Source organism: Ambystoma mexicanum, chromosome 10, assembly GCF_040938575.1.
Source record: "Ambystoma mexicanum isolate Mex_15411 chromosome 10, UKY_AmexF1_1, whole genome shotgun sequence".
In the NCBI taxonomy this organism is placed as follows: domain Eukaryota; kingdom Metazoa; phylum Chordata; class Amphibia; order Caudata; family Ambystomatidae; genus Ambystoma; species Ambystoma mexicanum.
The window spans coordinates 1,465,382,298-1,465,406,363 of record NC_090932.1 but is presented as its reverse complement, the minus strand read 5'-3'; the positions used below and the strand labels follow the sequence as shown (position 1 = coordinate 1,465,406,363).

Below are 24,066 nucleotides of genomic sequence, written 5' to 3'. Positions count from 1 at the left end.
TGTATGTTACCACCCCTAGGGGGACTGTTGGTTAGCGGCGCGCACCTCCCTAGCCCCTGTGGAGAAGTGATACCATCTGGAGGATTGTCACATTCCCCCTCTTTAAGATACCTTTCCCCTTAAGCCTTTGGCTTCCCCTTCCACTCCCTTTGGAAACGGACAAGAAATCCAAATGTCCTTGTTTGTTCCCCTTCCTTTTCTTGACATGATAGCAAAATGTTGGTAGTTCTAAAAACCAGCACATAATGTGAGGGTTAGTGTCATTACATAGAATTAGCCAGGTTAAGGGGGAGTGATCTGTCACTACTGTGAATTTGCGACCAGAGAGGTAACATCACAGATCCCAGCCTACTTAATGGAAAGGGCCTCTAATTCTATTGTGGCATACTTTTTTTCACAGGAAAATAGTTTTCTACTTGTATAAAGGACTGGATGTTCCACCCCATCATACTCCTGCGAAAGGACTGCCTAAGACCCACCTTAGAAGCATCCGTCTGCAAAACAAATTCTTTGTTAAGTTGAATACTTTAAGTACCTGTTCGCTACAGAGGATGTGTGTGTTTGAGGGTGTCGAAACTGGCCTGGATTTGTTTTTCCCAGCATAACTTCTGGGGTTCAGCATTCCTTAGCTTATCGGTCAGGCAAAATGTTATATCCGAGTAATTCTGAATAAACCGCTGATAATAGTCAATAAGGCCCAAGAATGCCCATAAGTCTGTCTTGGTCTAATGGGGTGGGGTTTCACCAACAGCCTTAATTTTCTCAACTTGAGGTCTCACCAAGCCGCTCCTTACAAAAAAATCAAGTATCTCACTGCTTACTGGGTTAAGTGACATTTATTTATGTTGTCTGTCAACCCTGCATGCCTTAAGGCTCTTACAATTTCATATAGGTGATGCAGATGTTCCTCCCAGGCTTTACTATGGATCATGATATCATCAGGATATGCACCACAGAAGTGTGAAAAGGCTTGCAGTATCTTATCCATGAGTCGCTGGGGTGCCATGGAGTCCAAAAGGTTGGACTTTGAATTGAAATTATCCTCTGGCAGTGGAGAAGGCTATTATTTCTTTGTCAGTGGAATTTAATGACACCTGTCCGATAGCCCTTAGTCTGATCAATCGTGGAAATGAGAACCATAGATCCCAGTCTGTCAGTAAGATCATCGATCAGAGGTATCAGATAATTGTCAAACTAGGATGTTGCGTTTAATTTTCTAAAATCTATGCAAAATGTCGAATTATCTGGTTTTGCGACTATAACTATTGGCGATGACCATTGGTTTTCATATAGCTCTATGATTTCTGCCTCCAACATTTTCTCCACCTCCTTGAGAATGATTTCCTTTCTGCACTGGGGGACTCTGTAAGGTTGTAAATGAACTACCTTTCCGGGGGGAGTACGGATATGATGTTTGAAATGTTTAACTCGCCCTGGTTCCTCATTAAATACATCAGGAAATTGGTCAGGTAGATTTTGTATATCTTGCTTTTGTTCAGGAGGCAATTCAGGTTGTATTGGATCATACTCCACGGTCCCCTCAGACAAGAGAGTGGCCATAACCACTGAGGTACTCTCAACAGGCTCCTCCTTCCATGCTTTTAATGGATGTATATGATATATCTGAGTCTTAGACTTTCTGTCAGGCTGTGACACTCACTAGTTAAATGGGCCAGTTTGTTTGAATAACTTGTAAGGACCATGCCACCTTGAAGTCCTCTTATGTTCAGAAGTGGGTAGCAATATGAGAACCTTTTGACCTATAGAAAATGACCTTTTTCACAGCTTTTTGATAATACGCCTTTTCAGCTCCCTGTGCCTTTTCTAGATGTTTCTGCACAGGGTCACTGGCCATGGCCATGTGCGCCTTTAGACATTGGGAAGTCTGTGATAATGGAAGGACAGCTTCCTCGTGGTCTTCCCAGGTTTCCCTGAGCATCTTCAGGACGTTTCTTGGGTCCCAACCATACAAGACTTAAAAAGGGAGCAACCCAAAGAAGCTTGGGGACTTGCGGATGGTAAAAATGGCCCAGGGCACCATTATATCCCAGTTTGCAGCCAACAGCCTCGACCAACTTCCTAAGAATCTTCTTTAGGGTTTGATTAAATCGTTCCACAAAACCATTTGTCTGCGGGTGGTACACAGAGGTACCTAATCTGGCAATGTGGAGGATTTGTTTCACATTCGCCAGGAGTTTTGACATAAACGTACTCCCCTGGTTGGTTAGAAATTCTTTGAGAAACCGCACCCGGCACATGAAAGAGATCAAATAGTTCAGTATTTGTTTAGAGGTATTACTCTTCATGGGATAGGCTTCAGGGTAACAGGTTGCATAATGAAAGATTACCAAGATGTACTTGGTTCCCAATTGGGTTGGTTCTAAAAGGCTGACTATATCCATTCCTATCCTCCAGAAAGGGGCTGTAAAGGAACAGAGGGCACATTGGCTGCCTTCTGGCGTGTGGCAATTAAGTTCTTTAAATAGGCATGTACACCCGGCCAGTGGATCCTTGGTATTATCTGGTTCTCTGTTTTCATCATGCTCAGGTGTCCGGAGGTCAGATGGGCATGTGCCATCTCCCGGACAATGCCGCAGTGACTCAGAGGTGAATGACCAATGGAGTTCTCGAGAACCCCTCAACTGTGGTATCCCCTTGGTAGAGGAGACTTTTTTTTTATATATAAAGAAGGGTTCTCCCTTTTCTGTACTCTGATGAATCCAATGGTGTCCTCACTCCTTTCCTCCACTCCTTTCCTGGCGGTGACCTCCTAACATGTGACTAGGGGATGTCAGCCACTACCTGATCCTGACCCTGGGGCGGCTATATGAGGGAGGAGCACATGGGGGGAGACATGGCACCAAGGGGGGAGACATGGCACCATCGGATGAGACCTGGTACCCCCCTTTTTTCTTCTGAGGCGCCCTAATAACATATTATCATACCTCCCCTCTTCCATCTACGAGTGTTGAAAACCTTTTGTCAAGACCCATAGGCCAACCCTCAAAATATAACTTGCCTTGTAAAATTGCTGGACACACCTTCCCAGACTCCATATACCAATCCTCCAAGACTGACTTGCCATCTAAGACCACTAAGCATAATCACCCGGGGTTTATATGCAACACACCAACAATGGACTACCATTCCCACCACCACCAAAATACTGGGACGAGGAAGAGGAGTGGAGTAATGCAGAGCAAAGGAAGCCACTAGCACAGCAGCACCCTAGTCACAGGGAGCGCACATTTGGGTCCGGGACACACAAAACACAGAAGCAGGAAGCCAAGACACGCTGCTGGCAGGAGGAGCGGGTGCTCTCTATGCGAACCGGGAAGACAACAGTCTGAAAGAAGCTTAGTTGAGCCAACCTACTCGAGAACAGAAGGAAGGAAAGCTGCTCCAAGTAGAAGTCCCGCTGCAGGAAGGCCATAAGTCATTGGAGGACTCCTGAGCGTTCGCAGGTGTCAGAAGGCAGCGTTTCACTTACCAGAGTCCCGTAAGAAGCAGAGCGGCCCAGCTGAAGCTGCGAGGAGCACGAACGCCGAGAGCGAATGGTCGCGAGAGAGAAAGCAACAAAAGACAGTCACCGGCTGGCCGCGGCAGGAACAAGGAATGCCTTCAAGAGCCGGTAGGTCCCTGCAGGCACAGAGGGGACACTGGGGCGTATTGGCGGGCATGCTAAATTCAAATAATTGGGAATAAAGGAGCCGAGAAAGAGAAAAAAATAATTTTGTAAAACCCGAGAGAGAAAGGGTGAAAGAACATTTTACAAAAAGGGGAAAGTGATCCAGAAAGGAGAAATTTGCCAATGCAGGCAATATATGTGTATGTAAAAACATCACACAGAATATATTGGCCAATAAAGCAAACATACAGGGCTATCAAGTCCTCAAGAGCAAGCAAGAGCTCATCAGTGAAAATCCCTGCCAGGAGAGTATACCAGGCAGTCACCAGAGTGTAAAGGAAGTCCTAGTGCATATGATACCAGGCAAGGACAAGCTGAGTAGGATACAGAAGTTAAAAAGGTCCTGAGAATGATATGTCAGGACCAGCACAAAGGGCTGTGTGAATCCAGAGAATAAGAATGAAAAACCTGGCAGTACACCATGAATCCTGACAAGAGAAGGACAATAGTTTTGTTGACAAATGTTGTTGTTGAATCAAGAGAAGCACCAGGAGCTGTTACTTGTGAATAAATAAGACTGTGAAGAAGAATCCAGGGGAAGGGAAGTACCATGTGGGACAATGATCCCTATCCTTGAAAGACCTTTTTGTTGAAGTTAGACATGTATTCCTTTTTGAGTAATTCTAAAGCATTTAAAGCCAAAGACATTACCCTTTTCATCTTAGAATTCATGTGTTTAGAATGTGAGGGTCGGAATAGTACTTTGGACACAGGACGGTTTTGTTTTGGACATGCTGACACTGTCAGATCCTTAGTTTTGGGTTTAGGTAGGGGAACACCCCTAGAGCAGGGACAGCAAGGTATTTCTCCATCCCTTTTTCTTTTAAATAAGTCTTTAGGCAAAACCATGTCTTACTTTTGTCTGCATTTCATTTCTGAGGCCTGACGCTACCTTCTTCTTGAGTAATGGCCTGTTGGAAAGCCTCCCTCACACTCAAGACATTGCCAAGAATCCAACTATCAGCTCTTCCTTCTCAAAGGAATTCTACATTTTCTCACTTTCCCAGAGAGGGTTAATGTGACTCAAGCCCTAGTTCTCTCTATTATTGTAATAGCCTTCTCCTGAAGAGGGTGATGGAGATAGGGCGATAGCTGGCGGGGCAGGTAGGGCAAGAGGAAGGTTTATTTTCAGGAGTGGGTGCACAAGGGAATGTTTAAGGAGGAAGGGAAAGATCCAGTGGTAAAAGAGTGAATGCAGAAATCAGCGAGAGCAGGGGCAAGAGAGCCTATGTTATCGTAGATGGTCCTGGATGAGCAAGGGGAGACCTGTTTAGAAGAGACCTTAATGGAGTTGACAAGTCTGGTAACTTCCTCAGGTGTGACAGGAGAGAAAGAGGAAAAGGAGGAAGGAGGGTGGAGGAGGGAGGGTTGTGGAGGGAGTAGTGAGTTGGGATGTGAGGGAGTGTAGAAAGAGAGGTCAGAATGTCCTGAGGTTTTGGTGGCAACATGTGAGGCCAGTGCATTGCAGAGGGCCTTATAAGAAGGAGAGAAGGTGAAGGCAGCCTGCAGTCACTCGTTTCATGGGGCAGGTGTTAGTGAACGAGGTTGGTGAGACTTTTTGGGGGTCAGTGAGGGGGCCAATAGGACCCAGATGGGAGGAGAGGAGAGTGTGGTCAGACCAGGAGAGAGGGTTAACTAATGGGGTTGGGTGGCATCCAGAGTGTGTCCAGCTGTGTGGGTTTGCCCAGAAGGTAGAATGGAGAGGGAAAGCGAAGAGCAGAGATCGGTGAATAGGGTGGTCGCGGAGCCAGGGGAGTCCACTTGAATGTTGAAGTCACCCAGGAGGAGAAGGTTATAAGAGAAGAGCAGAAGTCGGGCCATTCTGAGAGGAATTGGGAGGTGGCGCTTGGAAGCCAGTAGATGGTAGCAATGGTCAGGGTGGAGGTGGGAGAGGTGACCAACTTGCACACCAGGCTTTCAAAGGAGGAATACCTTTTGGGTAGGTAAGATTAAGGCAAACCCCCCCCCCCCCTGCCAGTTTAGTGAGGTCGAAGCTTGGAGAGGATCTTGAAGCCGTCAGGGAGGAGGGAGTCGAAGGCGGATACTGAGCTGGCATTGAACTGAGCTGGAAGCAGAGGAAAGGAACAATAACTCTGAGGAGGGGCAGCTGGTAGTGTGACGACTTAGAGACGTCGGAGATGTTTGGATAGAAGGAGAGTGTGGAGCCGAAGATGCCCCCAAGGTTTTTAGCCTCCCAGGTGGGAGCAGGAAGAAGGTCAAGAGGCCGGCCAGAGAGTCACTGGAAAGGAGGGAGCAGGTGTGCCAATGAGGAGAATCTGAGTCTTACTGGCATTAAGGTAGAGATCATTGGTGGCACACCACTCCTAGATAGCAGACAGACAGTCAGATGAGAGAAGAAGAGGTGGCTGAAGCGAGCCTCAAAATGAGCTGAGTCTCATCCGCATTGCACTGAAAGTTGGGGCAAAGAGCGGCAATGCAGCGAGCAAGAAATGCCAGGTATTGGTTGAACAGCCAGCTAGGGAGGTTAGACCCCTGGGGAACACCACAGGTAGAGATAGAGAAGAGGAAAGACCCAAGTTGGACCTGGGAAGGTCGATCAGCTAATTCACTAGGAGGCTGAAGTTCTGGCTAACTCACTAGGAGGCCTATTAGATTGAGTCAGAGAGAATAAGTGAAATCAAGCAGGAATAGAATTACATTGGAGGCGTGGCACAGAGTTGTAAAAACTATACACCCAAGAATTATTCTTTTTTTTTTTTCTTCTAAAAGAAATGGAGGCAGCAGATGGTGCACGGGGAAGCAAAAACACCCCAATTCGCCTTCAGTGTCATCATCCACCGGTCCAAGAATTTCTGTAGCAACAGATGCATCTTTTTTCCATTGGGGTAGCTTCTACGGGGAGAGAAATGATCAGCTTTTCCAAAACTCTTATCACCTCTTTCTGTGATCTCATGTTCCTGTACCTCAGTGGGTTTTAAAAAGGGCAGTCTCCAATATACCCTGTGCTATTTTCTCCCCAACCTTTACAGGTAGGCTTTCTTTCCATTATTATGGAGCAGAATTTTGATAACTCCCTGATAGTCTGGGTCGATTACTCCCATTACCACATCCAGACCATGTCTCCAGGCTAAACCGGACTTCGATTCTAGCCAGACATAGGGGCCTTTTGGTGGGGAAAAGATTCATGCTGTGGGTATTAGTTGGCATTCCCCCACATCCACTGCGATGTTCTGACTACTACACGCATCAAATCCGATGGACTCGGGAGTTGCTACTATAGGGTTGGAAGCTCTCGTGGTCAGTTTGGTAAATTTAAGGGTCCCCCAATGTATGTCAGTTGGTTAGGATCCCATTACTGATACCATTTGTGGCGTCATGGAATGAGGAGTCTGACCAAACGGTGGCATAATGGTTGTTATAGACTTTTATTTATAGAATAAATAAATCTATCTACCCCTAATTAGGGGTGGTTTCCCTACCTCAAACATACTAAAAACTCAGACATTCAGGAACTTCGTGTAGTCCAAATCAAAAGTTCACCGTCCTTGTCCATACTCCTATTCTATCCCTACAACTTAAGCAGAAATCCTAATCTAAGAAAGAGTTCTTTCTAAAACCCAGGAGAATGACTCGTATGTGTGAGTCTCTCAAGGTGCAGGGTTCTCAAGCTCACGAAATGTTCCAAGGTTCACAAACAAAGAAGAGGTTCCCCAGTTCACCACAAAAAGGAGCAAAGTTCCAGGTGGGGCTAGGAGAATGACTCCCTTCTCCTAGCATACTCATCAGTTCTTTGTAACCCTCTTCCTGGCTAGCTTATCTTAAATGTCTTTAACAAATCTTATAGTTTCCTCCAAGGGCTTCTTCTGCTCTCTACTTTATCTACTTTCTTTTAGTCTCCTTGACTCTCCAGCACCCCACTTTTGTGAAACTGGCCAGGGAATTGCCTCACAACATGCTTTACTACTTTCTCTTCTTTCTCTTCTTCTTCTACTTGTTCTTCTGCTTCTCAAACTTGCCGGGCCCCTCAGACATACTCTTATTCCTGTTACCTTCTCTCAGGGAATGCTTCACTGGTTTCGAAAGGGCTTGCAGGTTTGTTCTTCTGCCATTTACTTCTGCTTTTCTCCGTAGGCATGCCTGTCTACGCGGCCAGATACTGCTGGAGATCTCGCCATAAGTTCCAGACCGGACAGTCCACCCGTTACAGGTCACGCCACCACCACAGTTTCTCGTGCTCCCCATACATTCACTTACACGCCTCCACAGTAGGCCAGAGGGGGTGTCTCAGAGCAGTTTTTGGACTGCCCGGTCCAGCCGTGACAGGTCACGCCACTACCTCTCAGTTTCTCTACTTCAAGTGCCCCGGCTCCCAGCCAACTTACAAGACGCAGTCCGGACACTGGAGAGTTGCTTCACTGCAGTCCCCCAAAACCCAGTTTCAACCTTGTGGGCTTATTGGCTGCGTCCTCGCTCGCCGGTTCCCCTTCTGGATTCAGAAGAATTGGTTTGAATAGCGGGGACTGCCCCAGCGTAACTTCAGTTCGATTGTCAACAGCTGGTCGAGCCCTCTTCCTACTTGATTGTAATGTGCTCGGGTTGCTCTTCCTTCCCTGAACAAATTACAGCAAGATTGTCTGACAGTTTACAGTAACACATGGTTTCAGACTGTATCCTATGTAGAGAAGGTTTGGGTGTTTGGGTGTGGTTGGGAGTTAATGGGCTGTGTTCCTGACTCACATCCTTATCCACTGGGGCACTATTGGTTAGCGGCCGCGCTTCCCTAGTCTAATGGAAAGGTGCTCCCCTCTGGGGAGAAGTGATGCTATGTGGAGGATTGTCGCAATATATTTATGTATTTATAGTTCTTTTATAGCGCTACTCGCCTGTGGGCCTCGAAGCGCATATATACACATATTACTCTTACATCCCGTCCCCTTTCCTTCATACTGTATGGGCGTCCCTCCTATGGACAAGAGACGGAACCTTTTTCACTGGAGAAATTCTTCTTCCCCTTTAAATTTAGAGGCACGCGCTGTGCAGCCCTGTGAGCATGCGTTCCCCTGACTCCACCCACTGACACCACTCCCTGGTCCTCTTTTCTGCATCGACGGGAACAGACTGCTTTCACCAGAGCCCCTAGCTTTGGCTTCGGCCTTGTAATTCCATGCGCTCTTCCCCGGATATTGTCTTTTTTGTCTTTTCTTCTAATCTTTTACAGGCACTCGCTCCTCTGGCACCACACTCCTCCCCCTGCGCTTGTCGACATCCTTGGGCTTCATCAGTTGTTTAGAAAAAAGAGGGGTCCAGCCTGCGAAGGGCTCTTCCCTACGTCCGACCCCCACGGTATGTGCCTCCGCTGCTTTGGCCCCGACCACGGCTGGGAGGGCTGTACTGCGAGCAACACCCTCACACCTCCAGAGGACTTGAAGAACTTTGTCAAGCACAGATCAAGGTCCAAGGCAGGGCCTCTTTTCCATCGCACCCCGCAAGGGCGATTCCTTCCCTAGGAAACGTCAGAGCGGTAAGGACTGTTCTGGTCCTCACACCAGCGCTGGTACCGAGGCTCGTCCAGCTACCGGCCGCCAGTCTGAGGGGTCGCTAGATCCTTCGGAGACATTGCTGAGGGACCACAAGTTTCTTTTAACAGGTATTCACCCAAGGAGCTACGCCCTAGTACTGGACAAATGTCTGAGGGGGTGCCTGTACGCAGCATTACTGGCGATTCAGCTGAGGGCTCTACGCCTGCCAGGTCTTGTCCTGAGGTGCAGGGTAGGCCTCGTGCTCCACCGCCAAGAGTCCAAGAGGAGGCCAGTCCCAGCGAGCCAGGCACCATTACGCAGGCACATGGCATGCAGCTCGACAAGATGGCCGCCGCGCCAGTCAAGATGGCTGTTCATCAGACATCAACCCCTTTTGGGGAACAGGTAGGAGATTGAGTGTCCAGGTGGGACTGGTGTCAACCAGGTACATGGCCTACAGCTTATACTTCTTCATCGCAGGACAGATACCACCTGCAACTGACAAGGCAGAGTACGCACAGGCCCCAGCTGCTAGCCGCTACTCCGTCAATACCACTTGTCACCCCACCAGCCTTACGGTTTTTTGAGAAGGACAGGTTTTTTGAGAAGTTCCTCACCCTGATGAGGTCCTCTCAGATGAGCTTCATCCTTCGGGATGTTATCAGAGATATCGCTACCGCCACTCCTGCCACCAGCACCCATAGTCATTCCTCCTGTGGGTCCAGTGCCTCAGGCCCCCGTGCAGCTCCACCTGCCCACGACAGGTCCTTCGATTCCGGCTCCCCTGCCTCCCACAGCTCAGGCGGTTCCACAACAGCCCCCACAGCAGCCTCCGGATCCAGTCCCCACATCTCAGCCTACGGCTCCCAGCACTCCTCCACCGGTTCCAGACCAGTCGGACACCCTAGTTGACACCGATGAGGAGGAGGACCCTGACACGCCATTGTCAGCCAAGGCTTTCCATGATCGACTTGCAGGTTTGGCGGAATACTTAGAGCTTCCACAACCAGAGGTTGAACTGAAGGCAGGGGTCCTGGCCGAAGTCCTCACTCTACGACCCACGGCTGGGATGGGGATTCCGATGCAGAAGGACTTTGTCGCTCTGGCCAAGAAGGGATGGCTGAAACCCCACTCAGCGCAGCCCACCAACAGGCACCTCAGCACCAAGTACAGGCAGTTGGAGGGGGATACACTCTTCTTGTTGGCACACCCTCTACCACACTCCTCCATGATTGCAGCGGCTTCCGTATACTCGAAGCCTCAGTCGTCATCGGCCACCTCATCCTCGGCTCTGCTAGGCAAGGAGGAGAAGATCTTGGAGGCGTATGGGAAGAAGGTCTATTCCAATGCCTCTCTGCACCTTCATCAGTCTAAAGCGGATGGCATGCTCGCAGCCGTTAACCAGAGGCTTTGTCGGGAAATAGCCGACTTCCTTCCGGAACTTCAGGTGCACAGTCAGGCACGTATTAAGGCGGGGCTGGCAGAAGCAAAGAGGTGGCTCAAGATATTATGGAGTCCACAGTGGCGCATATTGACACCTCTGGCCGGGCCATCTGCATCGCCACGGACATGAGAAGGACGGCCTGGCTCCGGGCCACAAAGTTCAACCCAGACGTCCACGAACACATGTTGGACCTTCCATTTGAGGGTAGTGACCTTTTCCATTGCACCACAGATGATCAATTGGATAAGAAGAACAGTTCCCAGACTGCAACGTCATTATCCATCCTCACGAAATCCACGCCCAAGACCTACAGTCAAACGCACCAGTGTTCCCTTCGGCGGGTTCTGGGGCTTCCAAGAACGACGGTCCAGACAGCCTGACCGATCTCCAAACCAAAACCGCCGCAGACAGCACAAGGCATGGAATAAGGGCTTCTTTCGGTCAGAAATTCGATCATTCGTAGAGAGCCAGGCAGTGGAAGAAGTCCCAGCCTCCCAGCGGGGTATGGGCTTCTATTCCAGGATTTTCACCATACAAAAGAAGAACCATGCGGGCCCTAGAGTTGTGTTGGACCTTTCCACCCTGAACCTTTCCATCCCACTTCAAAAGTTCAAGATGGTTACCCCAGCACTTATTACGGAGACACTGTGGAGCGGAGACTGGATGTGCTCCCTGGATCTGAAAGACACTTATTTACACGTCCTGATTTGGCAGCCCCATCGGTCCTTCCTTCAGTTCAGGATCATGGGCTTCCATTTCCAGTACAAGGTGCTGCCCTTCGGCCTCAATTCAGCCCCAAGGGTCTTTACCATGCTTATGAATGCAGTAGCAGCCCTTCTCAGGGCCCAAGGTCACCATATCTACTCATACCTATGCGACTGTCTTGTCAGGGAGAGTTCTCCGGAGGCGGTCCAGCATAGCTCCTCCGCCCTCATGAACACGTTACACAACTTGGGATTCTCCATCAATTTCAAGAAGTCTCAATTGGAGCTGACGCAGGGCCTAATGTTCCTCAGCCTCATCTGGGACACGAGGTCTGAGAGAGTTTTTCCCCTGGAGGACAAGATCGCAGCCATCATGAGGCCCACAGGTCACTTTCTCAGCTGAGAGGTGACTTCAGCATGGTGGTACCAGCACCTCCTGGGTATTATGGCGGCTTGTCTTTTAGTTGTCCCCTACACAAGACTCAAGATGAGGAAATGACAGCTGCACTTCGCATCCTCATGGAATCCGGAGCGGGGCTCACAATCAGAAATCGTCAGCATTCTGCCCTTTCCACACCAGGACCTAGTCTGGTGGAACACGGACTGCAATCTGAGGATAGGCAGGCCCTTCCGCCAACCAGCACTGCAGGTTACCATCACTACAGATTCGTCCCCAGAGGGCTGGGGAGCTACCCCGGACATCCAGAGTTTGGTCCTTTCAGGAGCAGGAAGCACATACCAATTGGCTCGAGCTGAAGGCCATCTGGCTGGCTCTCAAGGCCTTCCTACCGCTCATCAGTGGCAAGGCAATTCTCATTCAGAGGGACAACTCCACCAGCATGTATTACCTCAACAAGCAGGATGGCACCAGGTCCCCTCCCCTATGCACCCTCGCGATCAGCATCTGAGAATTGGCCCTGGCGAACGACATTCCCCTTGAAGACGATCCACCTCCCGGGGGAGTAGAACCTGGAGGCGGACAGACTCAGCAAGCTGGGGGTGGACAACTACGAATGGCAGTTGAACGACCAGGTCCTTCAGCAGATTTTCAACAGATGGGGTCATCCTCAGGTGGACCTCTTTGCCACCTGGTCCAACAGGTAGTACCCTCAGTTCGCATCTGGGCAGGGACAGTGTCTAGGCTCACTACGCGATAAGTTGCAGATTCAGTGGAACAGCATGAACGCCTATGCCTTCCCTCCCACTCCACTGCTGCACAGGGTTGTATGCAAGATAAGAGAGTCCTGGCCCCTCCGCATCATTCTGATAGTTCTGTGGTGGCCGGCGAGGCCATGGTTCTCGGAGCTACTCAGTCTGTTGGACCAACCTCTGATGCATCTTCCGCTAGGCCCAGCGCATCTACTGTCACAGCATGGGGGGGGGGCACGGTAATACAGTTAGCCCTTGCAGCGTGGTTTCTGAGCAGGTCACACTGAAGCACCTGCGCCTTTCGCAGGCAAATCTAGACATCATTCAGGGTGCTAGGAGCGATGCCACTAGGAGCCAGTACAAAAGCAAGTGGACTAGGTTTTGCCACTGGGCTGAGTCCAAGGGAGTAGATCCTCTCACTTGCTCACTGGACGATGTGTTTTCTTTCTCTGCACACCTAACAAACTCTCAGTGCAGATAGACACATGCCGCACCTATCTGGCAGCCATCGGAGCCTACTGAAATTCGGAGGAGGAGACCTTCTTGTCCTCCACTCCGGTGGTTAAAAGACATCTGACGGGACTCACTAGGCTCTACCCACCCATCAAGAAGCCACACCCGTGTGGGACCTCAATATAGTTTTGGGAGCGCCTTGGCGCATAAACCTTTTGGGCCTATCCCACCCGCGGACATCAGGCAGCTCACCATGAAGACAGCCCTTTTGGTAGGTCTTATGTCCGCACATCGTGTCAGCGAGATCCAAGCTCTAGTGGCTTCAGAGCAATACACTACCTTTCACAGGGACAAGGTGGTCCTCAGAACGCATCCCACGTTCCTTCCTAATGTAGTCTCGGCGTTCCACCTAAATGAGGAGATAGGACGATGCTCACAGGGTTCTGCACTGGTTAGATGTTAAGAGAGTGCTGAAGTTCTATCTGAACAGGACCAAGAGCGTCTGCAAATCTGAGCTCGGTTATCAGGCTTCCAAGGCCTCCATACCAAGATGGATGGTTGCAGCCATTAAGGAAGCCTACGAGGGGCAGCACAAGCCAGTTGTGGCAAACATGCATTCCCATGCTATCAGAGCCAAGGCCACGGTGGTCGTATTCCAGAGACACGTTCCGTGGCAGGTCATTAGTAGGGCGGCCACATGGGCCACTCCCTCAGCTTTTTGTAAGCACTACTGTTTGGATGCGAGCTCCAGGTCAGATGCGGCATTCGGGCGGGCAGTATTAAGGAACTTGTTTTCTTAAGGAGGGTCACCTCTCCACCCTGGGGCTACACTCAGTTGTAATCACCCATACAGTATGGAGGAAAGGGGACAGGACATACTCTTAGTCCATAGTCCCCTTTTCTCCATACGTCCCACCATCCTTCCCCCTAAATGAGTATTATTAGGCATTGTTAATATTGCCAACGTGTCTATGGGGACTGAGGAGTGGCGCCGGTGGGCGGAGTAAGTGGAGTGCATTCTCCCAGGGCCGCATCACTGCACGCCTCGAAATTTAAAGGGGAAGAAGAGTTTTTCTGGTGAAAAAGGTTCCGTCTCCCGTCCCTAGGAGGGACGCCCATACAGTATGGAGGAAAGAGGACTATGGACTAAGAGTATTTTAGTCACTACGGTGAGTAACTTATCATTTCTGAAACTTGTGGATCTCTTAAATTCACATGCTTTGCATAGGCCACAATATTGTGGTTTGTCCAGAGTAGTACAAGTTGTTTACTTCCAAGGGTAGCAGGGCACCCATTTGAGCGTTCTGTCACACCTGCCCTATCCTATGTGTACATGTACCCATGTTCCCTCGTGTCTCGACATCCTCAGATTGTTTTTTGTTGCCATTGATAACCACCAATCTTCTACTCAATGTCAAGATACTGCAACGTATTGCAGTGTTTTTTTCCAGACTGTCGTCGTGCGACTTTACTTCAGCCCAGCGAGATCCATCTACAGACATACAGTAGGGAGAGTGGGGGCGGGCTTAATATTACTGAAGACATTAGGAATGCTTTTTGATGACCCTGCACTCCTGGATTCACTGACTTTCTCGGTTCCACCTTAACACAGGGATTGCAGATCTTTTAAAGTCTGCCCGACATGCAACACAAAGTTCCCTTGGAAAGTAGATTGTGTGAAAACAATTTAAATCAAAGACTCTCAAGGACCTCTGGGTAAAGTGCTGGCCGGACCACGCCATGCAGGCTGACTCGAAGAAGACTAAGGCGTCTACCACCGAAGAGGTTTTGGAACTGAGCAAAGGAACAAAACCGTATCGGATCAGCCACCTGAAGGAGTGTTACAATCTGAAACCCTTTCCGTCGGTCCCAGGCTCTAAAGGGCAGGCCTCCTGCCGGCCTAATGGAACTTCTTGTTCCTACTCTATGGCTACAAACATTCTAAGCCCTGTAAGGAACTCATGGTGGCAACAGTAAAGACAGACACAAGTGATCACAGTTCAAGGGTGTTTATCAAACTGTAAATGCAGGGTGGAAAAATCTAAACCTAAATCTAAGACGGGAGCAGGCCTCGACCATCAAATGAAAATAAGGCCGTCCTTGTGGCATTGTGTCAAAATAAAAAGGCCTATAGTAAGAAAAACCTATTGTCAATCCTTACTCTAAATACAAAAAGAAATGTGAGATAATGTTCTCAATAAAGAAAGAACTGTTCACAAATAATATGTGATTGCCAGGGGTTGCCCTTCCGCACGTTTTGAGCAAAGGACAAGGTGGATCTCCTGAGCACAGCACACACTCGAGCCTTCCCAGCACGAGTCGACTGTTCTGTATTAGCCATCAGGTTCCTTGATGGTTAAGTCTCTTTTCAAAAAAAGTCTCTTGCCTTCGAGGGCCTGATGCATTCAACAAACAAACACAAAAGTTCTGTTCCACATATACTTTGGGTGACGGCTTCACCCCTGGGTCCCCCTCTTCCGGGCACAGACCCCTCACCAGTCATATTCAACAAAACAACTAAACAGTTCCTTTTCTCAATGAACTTTGGGTGATCAGTTTACACCCCTGGATCTCCCTTGGCCGGGCTCGGACCCAACTGACAAGGGGGACAATTCACTTCCCCTGTTCTTCCAATGCCTCTTGTATTCACAAATCTTAATGTCTTTTAAACAGTTCTTAGGACTTTTCCCCTGGTTGTCGACTTACTTCTGCTGGGTTCACTCTCGACAACTTTTACAGACAGTTCACTGTATTTTGGGACTTTAGACTTTGTCCCCTCTTGTTAGCATCCCTCCACCGGGTTCACTCTTGCCAACCTTTACAACACAGTTCATACGCTAGTTTCACCACACGAGACTCATCTCCTTTTCCTTCATCTTCATCTGTCGGTCAAAAACTTCACGAGTCTTAATGTCTTTTCAAACAATTCTCTGTGGACATCCCTCCGTCGGGTTCATTCTTGTCAACACACTGTTCATGAGACTTCAGACTTCATCATGCAGGATTCATTTGCTTAGCTTTCACAATCATCTGTCGGTCAAAAACTTTCAAAGGTACAGAGGATTTTACAAGACTCCTGTATGACCACTTTGACCTCTCTTCGCCTCTTCCCAAGGCCTTCTGGTTACGGTATTTACCATCGGGTAATCGCCCAGAGTATCCTGCGTGAGCACCCACGTGGTGCCTGACTGCTGTTGCTGGTTTTCCCGCTTTCTATCAATGGTTCTTTGACAGTCCAAATCAGCCGTTTGCTACTTTTCGTTGAACACCGTTCAGTTTTTTATGGGCTCTTCCTTCGACTTACCGGATGTGATGAACCGCTTGGCTTTCTTCATTTCCGTAGTCAAGGTTAGTACCACGGAGACCAGCGTCTCTCCCCGGCTTGGGAATCAGCGGAGGAGGGTCTTGTGTACCACTGAAACCTGCTGTAACACACACTGGCTATTGTTTGCGGTCTTATGTTTCCATTTGCAGAGGTTTCACGGGCCTTGGTCAGAAAGGGCAAGGTCGCTTCTCTCCTTGTCACCCTCTCGGTATGTGCCGTCTTTCATCTCCTCTTGAACTGCCATGCTGAGTTAGCTCTCACGTAGTGCGGTCTGCATTGCTAGGCCTGTGCTGTCGTGCTCCACCTTTTATCTTTGTGGGGAAGAGAAAGGGCCGTCACGTGTGCATGATTCCTGTCAATTGCCTGACTCTGTCTGACCCTTGTGTCGGGACATGTTAGGTAGACCACTCTTGAGTTAGTTTGCTGTCTTCCACGGGGTAAGGAAGTGTTTGTGTCAAAAAGGGGGGTTTTGTTACGAGAAATTATATTCTTCGTACTAGGGGAGTTGGTAAATTCCGAATGGTGAGATTGTTAGTTTGTGACGTAAACGGGAATTACTGGGAGTATTATTTTGAAATAAACAAGGGGGATTGTGGGAATGGTAGTGTTTTATCTGAGCAGGTTGGGAGTGCGGGAAATAATAATCAGAAGGACGGGAAAAAGAATGACTGGGAGTATTTGGGTAGGACATAGGAAAACAGGGATTCTGGGAGAGATAGTGTTTAGGCGTAACAAAGTTTCCAATCCTAGAGGATTGGTTGTATACAGGGGTTTATGGTGTCTGGGTAAGAAAGATTCAACTAGAGGAAGGGAGGCAGATGTAACGCAACCTACAAAGGTCTTGGGGATCTCGTCATCCTCTCATTCTTCCCCGGTATAATACAGCGTCTCACCTGGTGAATTTTCCCAAGCATACCCCTGAGCTCCCCTATCCAGGTGATCCTCCCTCGCTCGTCCACCCCTAGGGTTGGGAACTGAGAGCGCCGACCTTTCCCTGGTTAGCTGAATAAGGGACCCCCTGCGGTCTACCTGGGGAAAATACTCTCCGGTTTCTCATAGCCCACATTGAAGTTGATGCAGGAGGCACATACCCACATACATTGTGCTGAAGATACAGGATTGGCACCAATTATTTTAGAAACCGATCAGTCCAAGGCACCAAGTAAGCTCAGACTCCATACACATTCCAGGTCTAAGTTCCATAATGAGTGCTTGGTACCCACGCAGACAACATCACTAGCTGTCAAGCCTTCTGCTCTTTGTAGGGTGCAGAGAAAAGGAAAGTTAACACTCCAGTAAAACCAAGAACATCACAGACCAAAACCCAGCATGACATTGTCTTTGTCTTCGATTCTGAAGACACGACCTCTGTAAATATCCTACACAGAAGTAGGCTAGTCCCACGCCTCAACCCTTCAAATGACATAACTCTTTGAATCCTCTTTGGATGTGGGGCAAGAGCAGGAAATGTCCACACAGGAAGAAGAGGAAGAGGAGGAAGTGAAGTAGGAAGAAGACTTTGTTATGGATATAGGAGGGACTGTTCGGTCTACTAGGCAGTCTTGAAACGGGGACATTTTCACACAGCCATATACAAAATAGCTGAATGTTTACAGAGAAAGAGAGCAGAGTCTAAGAAAATGCCATCTTTCCTCACCTACATCAGAGCCAAGGCCTTTAAAAAAAAAATAAACAAGGAAAAACTTTATATGCAAACGTGACCTAACAGATGGAGAGGAGGATGAGGAATGACCTTGAGAACCCAGAGGCTATGCATCTGCTATTAGACAAAGAAACCCCAGTTACTCAGTAACCTACTGAAGACCATTTTACTTACACATCACTGCAAAAGAGAGCAGCAGCAAAATTTGGCATAAAGCACAAGAGTCAGATGAGGACATAGACTTTATTGAAGATACTTAGAAGAACACAAGTCAGTGCCCCATTGCACCCATTAATGCAATCAGTTAAAACCAACTTGCATCATATCTCTTAAAACCAGTGTCAACTAGCGCGATGAATTGAAAATAAAATGCCAACCCTCTCCTTCTGATGCATTATACTTTTACAGGTAGCCAACACCTGACTTGTTAGTAGTAACAATAGCAAGTAAAGGGGCAGCTGTACCCCTCCATTTCTGAGCATTCACTAGACAGAGAGCACGAATATCTAGGTAGGAAAATAGTAACCATTGCTGAATATATTGTGTGGGTTGCTAATAACATGGCCTTAATGGCCATATAGAGTAGAGCCCAGTGGGAAGAACTAAAAGCCTTCCTTTGGGAGCTTCTGGACATCTTTGCAAGACTGGGTGCAGGCCATCGTGCAAGAAGGACAGCAACCTGCAAATGCAGTAATTCAAAACACTTTAACCGCTAAAGAAATTGCTGGTTGCTAGGTGACAGGGGCACCAGTGATAAAAAAACATCAGGCAGAAAGACAAGTCGGTATAACTCACCACAGCAAGCCCAATGCCGAGCTAGAGGCAGGAGAAGTAGCAGCCTCCTTCACAAAGAAATGGCTCCAGTTTCAGGTCCCCTCCAATGTGTCTCCATTATGAGGGCAGAATACCATCATTAAGCCACAAAAGGGAAGATATCGCAACAAACAGTGGGTGGTAAACACAATGAGACAAGGTTACTTAATGAAGCGCAGTGGAAATAATGTTGATATACCATTAAACCACCGAAGGTTGCCAGGTCATCATCAACATCTTCTTCGAGACTAAGTGAACATACACCTATTGAAAGGGGCAATTGAGCCAGTGCCCAAATTTAGGGAAAAAGGTATCCACTCAGTGTATTTTCCTTGTACCCAAAAACGATTTAATAATGAGGCCAGTGTTAGACATTTGTCCTGCAAATAGGTTTGTCAAAACACAAAAACTCAGGGTGAACACACAAAAACTCAGGATGGCCACTTCTTATAAAAGGTCATTACATGGCAACTCTGCACATGATCGATACACACTTTCATATTTCTATGTTCTCAGTTCTTTGCAAACGTTTGAGGTTTAAAGTGGGCAAATGCCACTCCTTGTTCAAAGTACTTCCTTTTGGAATTGCATCAGCATCTTCTGTATTCACCATACTGCTAGCAGTAGTAACAGCGCACTTGTGCCAACAAAACATCCCAGGGTACCCAGAGCTGGATGATTGGCTAATAACAGGAGAAAGCACCAGCGAATTCCATGCAAATACTCGAGGACATTTGATCTCCTTCATCAACTGGAGTTCTCAGCAAACACCTAAAGTCTAGCTTAGTCCCAGGCCAGTCATAAAAGTCCAGGGGGCAGTTCTGGGCACAAGAAGGGCAATGGCTTATCCATCGCAGGAAAAGGCAAAGGCTTTTGTGCCACAGATCCCTTTTTATCAAGGCAGAAGTCCAAAGCAGTATGCACAATAATGGAACTATTAGCAATGATGACATTATGCATGTTTCTCCTCTCATTCCCTCGCAAACACATGCAGCCTATTCAAGTGTGGCTGGTGAGCCAACGGTCACAGGGACAGGCGAGTGGGACAATCTAGTAGTTATTTCCTAAACGATGGGAAAAACATTAAAGGTGGATCCAACAGTGCATGTGACTATAATGATAGATGCATCAAAATCAGATTGGGGAGCACACTGCAAGTCACTCACTGCACAAGGCAAGTGGACATTTTAACAGGCATCCCTGCCCATAAACGTGCTGGAAGCTCTATGCCATTTTCGCATAATGCTTTGCATCCTCCTAAACAGGCAATACAACTGCTGTGTTTTTAAATAATCATGGTGCAACACTCTCACCAACAATATGGCTGCTCATTCAACAGATATGGCGGTGGTGCATACACAAGCAGGTGTTCATTCAAGCCCAACACATAATGGGAGTGCACGCTTGACATGTAACGTCCTAAACAGACTGATGGTTAAGGAGCAAGAGTGGGAGCTCAGCATAAATATGCTCAAACAAATCACTACATGGGGAAATCCAGACATAGGGGGGTCATTATACGCTTTGCCGGTCTGGAAAGATTGCTGTTAAAATTGCTGGTAATTCAGTGACTGGCAATTTTCCCGGACAGGGAGACTACACGTTTGCCAATGGGGGTCACTGCTTTACCTCCAGCAAACAACTTGCAGTAAATCATGCCCCCAGTGACAAAAAACAGCTGATATTACCAGTGCCAGAAATACCAGCAATCTCCTCCATGGAGTCCTATAGGACTCCATGGAATGGGGTTTTACCGCCCTTTGCGCCACCTGTAATATCGGGGTAATTCTGGGACATCAGGTGTCGGAAGTGTCAGTTTGCTGGTATCCCGCCAGAATTACTGGTGGGATACCGGCATATTTGTACTTATTTGCAACAAGTACAAATGGAAAATGCCCAGTCTTCATGTCCAGACATCCAAAACCAGGGTCCCTCTGTAACTTGTTATGGATTAATTAGTCGGGGATATTTGCTTATGCTTTTCCCCTGATTCCCCTAATACACAAAGTATTACTACTGGAAAGCTTGACACTAATTCTCATTGGTCCAACACGGGCACATCATGTGTGATATCATTGCCTCCTACACTTGTTGCTTCGAACACCAATCAAATTTCATCCAGTATGTAACCTGTCGACCCAATGCAAACAACAGATGACACACCTCTAACCACAAAGTGTGAACTTGGCAGCCTGTCCCCTGAGATCATTGAGTTTGGTCACTTAAGCCTGCCTCAACGATGCATGGACGTTCTGTGTGAGGCCAGGAAACTGAACAGAAGACAGTTATTATTTTTTTAAAGGAAGCAGTTTGTTATTTGGTTAAAGAAGAAACATATGCAGTGGATTGTTCACCATCAGACATTGTTACTTACCTCCTGTCCATTTAAGACTTGCGGTTAGCATACAATTAACACAAGGCACATTTAGCAACCCTAGCAGCATGCACCATCTTGTAACGTAGCGTTTGATAGAAGGTACCAGTAATCAAAGCTTTCAACGAAGGGGGTAAAACGCACATATACACCTTTTTCTGGTACTGCTTGTTAGTTTATGCAAAGCTTGTGAATCGAAGTAGATTCGCAAGCCTCAGAAGACAGACATTACTTATCCACTAATAGGGTGTATCTGTTCAGAATTACATGCACCCAACGAGTCTCCCCACAAGGTAGCTGAGGAACACATACTCATGCTTTACTCAGATCATGCGCTTCAAGTCATGTCTGTCATGCTGGAAGTAATACACTCCTGGGAGGAGGCAGACCTTCGTCCCCAGCCCACCACACAGACTAAAGAAAACAGCATGTGGAGAGGACTTTGGCTAACGGGCAGAGGAAGCCCTTGATGTACCACCTCGAAGATGCAAGGTAAAGGAGACAGGGTATGGATACTGGGCACACTGGTAGAAATACACACGACCCACCATTAGTTCCACTCTTGTCTGTCTATGTAGAATCGTTCAAATAAAGAGGAAGAAAACAGTAAAGTCCAGAGGACAGATAACCTGTTCCCCCAATTGGGAAAAGAAAAACAGACCAGGGACCTGACCTCGGCAGCATGAGGGCGAAGTACTAAGGGCAGGAAGGTGAATGGATCCAACAGACCAGAGTCAATAGGAACGCCAAAGAAAAGGAAATACGGAAAATCCTAAAGAAGCAAATCCACAGAAGCAGATATCCAAATCCCAAGGGAAGGTCCAAAAGAACAGCAAAAGTACCATGATTCAGTACGAAGTCTAAAATCAATCCCGGAAGAACGTTGAATACTGGAGACCAAGAAGGACCAACATGTTTACCAGGAATGCCAAATCCAATGAAGGGGAATCCAAGTCTGATACTGGTGAACAAGCAGGAGTCCAGGAACCAAGCCAAGGAGGAAGAAGAAGCGGGAGGGAATATCCAAACTGAACGCTGCTCAAGGGGATGAAGACTGCATTGAGTATCAGCTTCTGCCAGTGGAACACACAATCATAGAGGAACGTCATGATGTGAGCATTGCAATCCCTTCTGGGAATTGCAGTTTGGAAAATGATCCTAAAGTCGCCACAGCAGTCTCTAGCCAGTCCTGTCATGTCTTACAGGACGCTGCACTGCACCGACCTGACCATGAAAATGTTAGAAAAAGAAACAATCTGAGTGCGTTGACACATCAGGTATCATACCTGTACAAACAGGACAGGGATAGTATGACAGCAGAAATGCCCCTGTCGATGCCCTTTTTACTTTGAAAGTAAATAACGTTTACTACTCCAGACGAATCCCTAGATGCTGGCACATGCAACACATTTGATTCTAAACCGATAAAAGCTGCAGAAAGACCATTACTGGGCAAGTCATGTCCTTTATAGCTACCACCACAGCAGGATTCATCAGAAACTGTACAGTGATAGAGGAATTGGTTATACATTGGGAAAAATGATCAGGGGTGGAAAGATGGAGACGGTGGGCCAAAGGAGAGAGGACTAAGAAAACCTAACAGATGGATGGAGATCATTCCACAGCTTGGGAGCATTATGTTTGAATGAACAAAATTGTAATGGCGCACAGGGAGGCTGGACAGGCGAGCAGTTGAGAAGGTACATGGGGTCCACTAAATAGTAAGGTGGGGGCTATGCAATGAAGACCATTACACGTGACAAGGATAACAACGCTTACGATTAGACAGAAATATAAACTAGTGGAGAGTGATGAGTGGGGGGATTTGTTCGGACGGGTGGAGATTGAAGATTAGCAGATTTGAAATTGAGTTACTGAGGGGCACGAAAGCAAGTGCAGAGGCCGACTAGTTGGGAAGAGCAATACACCAGTCAAGAGGAAACGAGCGTTTTGGAACATGGAACATAATGACCTGCTGAATTTTTCAAATGTTCTGAATTACCAACAACATAGCTATTTTGGCTCAAGTAAACATCTGTCCACATTTAGTATATAATGATGCTGTTCACTTAAAGAAGATTTTAATTTATGGAAGAAAACATGTTTTTTTTATTTATTCTCCTGCTCTGAAATGTTAAAAAAGATACCATGCCACCTTATGAATAATTGTATTCTCTTTGCAGCCAGGAAATGGAAACATTTACCAGATCTCAAGCCTGGTTACCTTTGTTGATATCTCCGCATCTGCTCAGGCAGGATACAGAGCTCAGCCTACCATTGATGCCAAGTTACCGTTTGATTTTTTCTACCCTTTTGTCTAATGTAAATATTGTACTATAACAAATAAAGTGACCTATTTTTCTACACTCTTTGTGCGTTTTTAGAATGTAATGTTGTCTGTAAATAGACGGTGTGCTGACTTGATGAAACATGATTGCGTTTAGCGAAAGCACGTGCTCCCTGTTATTTTCAGTGGTCCTAATGCATATCAAATGCTAAATTCATGAATTAAATGGCAATTTGAAATGAACCTCGACACCAATTAGTTTAGTAAATGTGATTTGTGAGTGTTCATTTTCTCTGAACTTATCAATAGCTAATGTCCTCTCTGTACAACCCCCAAACAGAAGGAATCATACAAACATGGTTGTATGTAAAGGGGATATGGTTTCTTAGAAAAACAGATGCTAGGTTGAGATATTGCATTCCCAGGTAAGTGAATCTTTCTTTTCTACAGGCATTGATGCAACCGTTTTTTAAAATCTTTTTGGGGAGTTTTGAAAAGGAACATTCATGAGAACAAGGCACTCAATCGGCAATTGGAAACATTCTCAAATCTTATCATATACAACTCCAAAATGTTATCCAGATATTACGTATTGAAACGTACTTCTATCCCTGTAACAAGTACTAAGATATATAGCCAGCTTGAGGAAAGTCCCATGGAACTAAGCCTAACCTGCAGTATTGGAT

The 24,066-nt window shown here is 47.3% G+C and overlaps 1 protein-coding gene across 1 annotated transcript in view; it reads left to right on the top strand.

The window, feature by feature from the left end:
• TCTN1 (tectonic family member 1) overlaps positions 1 to 23,459 on the top strand; it is a 535,977-nt gene extending 512,518 nt beyond the window's left edge. Inside the window, exon 14 of the mRNA XM_069619544.1 lies at positions 23,277 to 23,459. Coding sequence (XP_069475645.1) covers positions 23,277 to 23,414 — 138 coding nt within the window. The 3' untranslated portion in view covers positions 23,415 to 23,459. The remainder of the gene's footprint in view (positions 1 to 23,276) is intronic.
• The last annotated feature ends 607 nt before the right edge of the window (positions 23,460 to 24,066 follow it).